The 5,973-nt window shown below is 58.9% G+C and overlaps 1 protein-coding gene across 1 annotated transcript; it reads left to right on the top strand.

The window, feature by feature from the left end:
* Positions 1 to 502: 502 nt before the first annotated feature.
* Positions 503 to 2,587, top strand: LOC106116893 (uncharacterized). Its single transcript, XM_013310951.1, has one exon. It carries the CDS (start codon positions 503 to 505, stop codon positions 2,585 to 2,587), a length of 2,085 nt encoding a protein of 694 aa, XP_013166405.1.
* Positions 2,588 to 5,973: the final 3,386 nt, after the last annotated feature.

Below are 5,973 nucleotides of genomic sequence, written 5' to 3'. Positions count from 1 at the left end.
GGTTAGGTTGGGGTGCGGTGGCCGGTGACCTCCTCGTGGTGCACCCTGGAAACTCCCCACCTTCTGTGGGGAGGCTAACAACCGGCCGGGGGGGGAATTCCGCGGGGCTATACCGGAAAGGGCCACCCATACCGGGCAGGCCCGCGGAACGACGGGGGACCTATAGGGTCGTGGTAGGGTAGGTCTCCAAGACCTGCGGCGCGGCAGGGCTGGTCAACCCGGCCACCCTGTCGGGCAATCGTCGAGGATGTGTGGCAGCACAATAACTTGCAGAGGACTTCGGTCGGTGTATGGCGGCCTTCATGGCTCGCGGCGCGGCAGGGTCGGTCAACCCGGCCACCCTGTCGGGCGGAAGGTTGAGGACGTGCAGCAGCACGCAAAACTGCTGAGGACTTCGGTCGGTGGACGGCAACCTGCAAGGTTGCGCATATTGGTCGGGGACCTCACCCTGCTTCGAAAAGGCGGTTTCCGGTGTCCGACAACACCGGACAAACACAGCATGATGGCAAGTTTAAAGACGAATTTACCCCAGGAGGGTACCACCAGCTCCGCTGGTGGAGAATCCCTCCCCGAGGCCACTTTGGCCTCGGGCTGCCCCTCGTACTCTGGGGGGGGCAAAAACTGCTTTGACTGCACGACGACTTTGGCTTTGAATACGGACACAGATGCACGCGATGTGGAAGTGACGGGGAGTGGAATGGAAGAGGAAATGGAGCTGGACACGGAGTTGATGTTGAGCGAGGAGTCGACATCAATGTCCGAGAGCAGTCGCCGAGCCAGCCCCCTGCCAAGGAAGAGGAGAGGTCGACCGCCCACCACGGGCCATTATGTTGGTCTGGCCAAGGCCAAGTTGGCCCTCATCGAGGCGGAACGGGAGGAGGAGAGAAGAAGAGCGGAGGCCGAAGTAGTCGCTGCCTCGCGCGTGGCCCGGGCTAGAGCCCAAGCCCACAGGCTGTCGGAGACGGTCACTGAAGATGAGGAGTTTCAGGCGGCCGGCTCCCTCAGCCAAATAATAGAGGAGAACGTGGGGGTAATCAAGAAAGTGGCCACCACGTCCAAAAACTTGAAAGGGGGGTACGTGAGAGCCCTTAAGGACGCGGCTGAGGAGATCAGTAAAATGACAAAAGCTCTGCAAGGCAGATGCTCCACGGACGAGACAAAAGGGCTGCAGGCGGACAACGCTCGCCTGCGAGCTGAAGTAGCGCAGCTGCGCAAGGAGGTGGCTGACATGAAGAAACACCTCCTGGCATCGAACGAGAGGTCAGAGGCCACGGTTGAGATCAGGCGGCTGCCTGAACCACAGCCGCCAAGACAGCCAAACGACAGCGAAGAGCTAGTGCGTGCCATATTGTGCCAGGTGGGCAATATGATAAACGCAAGGTTCGAGGCGCTGCAAGACCGACTCCTGCCGGAGAAACGACTCCGTCCCCCGCTGGCGGCGGACAGCAGGACAGAGCCCGTGGACGGCGGCACACCGGAAGTCCCGAAAGCGTCGGGTAAAGCCAAGGGCAAAACCCCGGGCAAAGCCCCGAGCAAAGCCCCGAGCAAACCAGCTAAGGAGAGGGCGACGACGAAGCCCCAGGTCCAACCACAGCCAGTGGTGGGGGCTGAGCCGGAGGACCATCAGCCCAAAGAGCTGCCCTGGAGCACGGTGGTCAAAAAGGGGCTGAAGAAAAAGAAGAAGGACCGACCACGGGTGTTTACAAACACTGAAAGAGGGAAAGTTACAAGAGCACCATCAGATGGCCCACCAAAGACTGCGGCGGTGGTGGTCACTTTAACGCCGGAAGCTATTGCAAAGGGCCTGACTTACGACGCGGTCATCGCAGAGGCCAAAGCCAAAATAAGGCTTCAAGATGTTGGGATAACAACTGGAGTACGGTTCAGGGTATGTGCCACTGGAGCGCGGAGGTTTGAAGTGCTAGGCGCGGAAAACGGGCCACAAGCCGACGCCTTAGCTGAAAGGCTGGCGCAAGTTTTCAGCGGAGACATGGTCCGCATCTCTAGGCCAACAAAAACGACAGAGATCAAGATATCAGGGTTAGACGACTCGTCAACCATCGATGAGGTACTAGCGGCGGTCGCCGAAGCAGGAGGCTGTCCAAGGGAAAGCCTCAAGAGCAGCGGGGTGGTTAGAGATAGGTATGGAGTAGGGCATGCATGGGTGGAGTGTGCAGTGCCAACAGCGAAACGGGTGGCTGCAGCCGGTCGGCTGACCATATCGTGGGTGTCGGCCAATGTAACACTGCTCGAGCCCAGACCGATGCGTTGTTATCGTTGCCTACAGAAGGGGCACGTCAGGGCGCAATGCAACGCAGAGGAAGATAGGAGCAAGTTGTGCTTCCGATGTGGGGTAGAGGGCCACAAGTTCAAGGGCTGCTCGGCCAAACCGCATTGCACCATCTGTGCGGCGGCCCGAAAACCGGCGGACCACAAATTGGGTGGCAGGGGATGCTCTGCTCCAGCCCCCAAGATCACCAGAGGGAACAAGACACAGCCACAACCAGCACACCAGGCTCCAGTAGAGGTTGCTATGGAGACGGAGGAAGTAGACTCCAGAAATGGCTCTCCATCTTCTCCAAACTAATCTCAATCACTGCGCACGGGCTCAAGACCTACTCATACAGAGTATGGCTGAGTGGTCGACGCAGATAGCAGTGGTATCGGAACCCTACTTTGTCCCCAACAGGGATGACTGGGTGGGGGACGAGGAAAACCTCGTAGCGCTCATCGTGCCCCGGTCCGCGAGTTCCCTGTCTTTTGATGGGGTACAGAAGGGCCGCGGGTACGTGGGTGCTACAATTGGAGGAACGTTGATCGTCGGCGTGTACTGCGCCCCTAGCAAGAGCCTCGCAGAGTTCGAGGGCCTTCTCGATTGTATCGGAACCCTCGTTGGCAGAAATCTCCCCCATTCTGTGCTGGTAATGGGGGATTTCAATGCCAAGAACGCTGCGTGGGGTTGCACAATCACGAACGCTCGGGGTGCAGTCCTTGAGGAATGGGCATTAACCACGGGCCTCTGTCTCCTGAATAGGGGATCGAGACCCACGTGTGTTCGGCCGCAGGGCAGTTCCATCGTGGATTTAACATTCGCCTGCCCTGCGACTGCGAGACGGGTGTACGGTTGGGAGGTAGTGGAAGGTGTGGAGACACTATCCGACCACCGATACATCCGTTTCGCATTATCGATGACACCAACGGTCCCAGCACATCAGGGACCGGAGCCGCTTCACCGGGATACCCCTCGGTGGGTGTTGAAGCGACTCAACAATGACGTACTCACAGAAGCTGCCCAGGTTGAGACATGGTCGCCTGCGGACAGCTCACCTAACATTGACGACAGGGCTGCCGCGCTGCGTGCGTCGATGACTCGCGCATGCGATGCATCGATGCCGCGGCAAGGCCCCCTCCCACTGAAAAGACAAGTATACTGGTGGTCTGCAGAGATAGCAGCATTGCGCACTGCGTGCGTAGCTGCCAGGCGCCAACACCAACGAATACGCCGGAGAAGACGGAGGGATGAAATCGCCGAGGCCAATTCACATAACAACTACAAGGCCGCAAAATACACCCTGACCCGAGCGATATGTGAAGCGAAAGACAGGGCGCGAGAGGAAATGATTGAGACTTTAAACCAAGATCCGTGGGGTCGCCCTTACCTTATGGTTCGGGGGAAACTCCGGACACGGACATCGCCTCTGACGCAGAGTCTCCAGCCCCAACTGGTGCAGGGAGTGGTGGAGTCCCTCTTCCCCAACGGAGTGGCACACACGCCGCCTTTCAGGATTCCGAACACCTGGAATGAAAATCCTGACTCCGTTGGGGTGGAGGACATCCCGCCGGTCACCTCTGGCGAGTTCGGGGCTGGGATTCACCGACTACGCGCTAAGAGGACGGCTCCGGGGCCTGATGGCATACCCGGCCGTGCTTGGGTGCTAGTCGCGGACATCTACGAGGAGAGAGTAAAGGGGCTGATGAGCGATTGTCTCGCTCAAGGACGCTTCCCCTTGCTTTGGAAGAGCGGCAACCTGGTCCTCATTAAAAAAGAGGGCAGGCCTGTTGACTCTCCGGCAGCATACCGGCCCATAATTCTGCTCGATGAGGTGGCGAAGTTGTTCGAGCGTATTATCGCTAACCGGCTCGTCCAACACATGGCGGTGGTCGGCCCGGACTTGGACGAGAAGCAATTCGGCTTCAGGCCGGGCAGGTCCACTGTCCATGCCATAATGAGGGTAAAGAAGATAGCGGAGGAAGCTGTAGCTCAGGGCGATGTCGTTCTTGCGGTGTCCTTGGACATCGCAAACGCATTTAACACCTTGCCCTGGAGCTGTATCACCGAAGCTCTCCGCTATCACAAAGTGCCAGACTATCTACGGCGAATAGTGGCCGACTATCTTTCGGACAGATCGGTCTCTTACAGGAGTCGAGACAATTGGTGTCGTCATGAGGTCACCTGTGGCGTTCCGCAGGGCTCAGTCCTCGGCCCCCTTCTTTGGAATGTGGGCTACGACTGGGTGCTGCGGGGCGCCAATATCAAAGGCGTTGAGGTCACCTGTTACGCAGACGACACTCTGGTGACGGCGCGAGGAAGTACGCACCGAGAGTGCGCGATCCTTGCTACGGCCGGAGTAGCTCAAGTGGTGGGCAGAATACGTGCTCTGGGCCTCGAGGTGGCCCTGCAAAAATCTGAGGCCCTTTATTTCCACGGACCTCGGAGCAGGCCACCTCCGGGAGCTCACATCATCGTCGGAGGAGTGAACATCAAGATCGAATCAAGCATGAAGTACTTGGGCCTCATGCTAGACGGTAGATGGACCTTCGAGGACCACTTCCGAAAGCTGGGGCCCAAGCTGCTGCGTACAGCCGCCGCACTCGGCAGTTTACTGCCCAATGTTGGCGGCCCCAAAGCGGCCTGTCGGCGGCTGTTCACGGGCGTCGTCAAGTCGATGGCGCTCTACGGCGCACCCGTATGGAGCGGCGCCCTGAACACCCGAACGACCGACATACTACATCGGCCACAAAGGACCATGGCCATAAGGATGATACGTGGATACCGCACAGTGTCTTACGACGCAGCCTGCGCCCTGGCGGGCTCTCTGCCATGGGTGCAGGAAGCGGAGATACTTGCGGCTGTCCACGCTTGGCGGGAACAAAAATCTTTCACAGACGGAGCTCCGCCCTTAAGGGTTGAGGTCGAAGCTTACAGAAAGGAGAGGCGCAATGAAGCGGTGGATAGCTGGCGACGCCGCCTCCGCCAGACGCGGGCTGGTGCCAGGACAATCGGGGCAATCTGTCCAGTGTTCATGGCGTGGCTGAGGAGAAGGCACGGGACGGTAACCTTCCGTTTGGCGCAGGTGCTGTCGGGACATGGCTGTTTCGGCAGTTACCTGCGTCGAATTGGGAGGGAGCCGTCTGCAGTGTGCCACCACTGTGACGATTGCCCCGAGGACACTGCCCAGCACACGCTGGCGGAGTGCCCGGCGTGGTCACAACAACGGAGGGACCTTGTGGCCGCAGTGGGTGAAGATCTATCCCTGCCGGCCACAATAAAAGCTATGGTGACATCGGACGGAGCCTGGAGGGCCGTCCAAACCTACTGTGAGGCTGTAATTACCATCAAGGAGGAAGCGGAGAGGGCAAGAGAGGCGACCAGCCGGGACGCCATTCGCAGCCGCCGCACCGGAGGGAGAAGACGGGCGTACGCCCGGATGATCCCACCGTGACAGGACTCGAGTGGTGGGCAGGGGGAAGCCCGCCACTCAGAAGAGAGTTGAAGAGGACGCGTCCGTTTCCCGCGCACATCGATGAGGCTTAAGCCGATGAGGAGCCGAAAAGGCAATCACGACCGGGGCGTGTGAAGAATACTTTTCAGTGTACCCACGCCCCCGGTAGAAAGTGAATAGAGGGAAACAGTGGTGGTTTAGTGGGTATGCTCACATTCGGTGAGAGAATCCCACATAACTACCGTGCCTT

This window comes from Papilio xuthus, unplaced genomic scaffold (genome assembly GCF_000836235.2).
Source record: "Papilio xuthus unplaced genomic scaffold, Pxut_1.1 DF827680.1, whole genome shotgun sequence".
NCBI classification, from domain to species: domain Eukaryota; kingdom Metazoa; phylum Arthropoda; class Insecta; order Lepidoptera; family Papilionidae; genus Papilio; species Papilio xuthus.
Note: the sequence above shows the minus strand (reverse complement) of the source record. Positions and strands in the feature narration are given on the sequence as shown.

Bases quoted from the DNA above. Each gene is read 5' to 3' on its own strand.
- LOC106116893 (XM_013310951.1), top strand. From the start codon at position 503: ATGGCAAGTTTAAAGACGAATTTACCCCAGGAGGGTACCACCAGCTCC.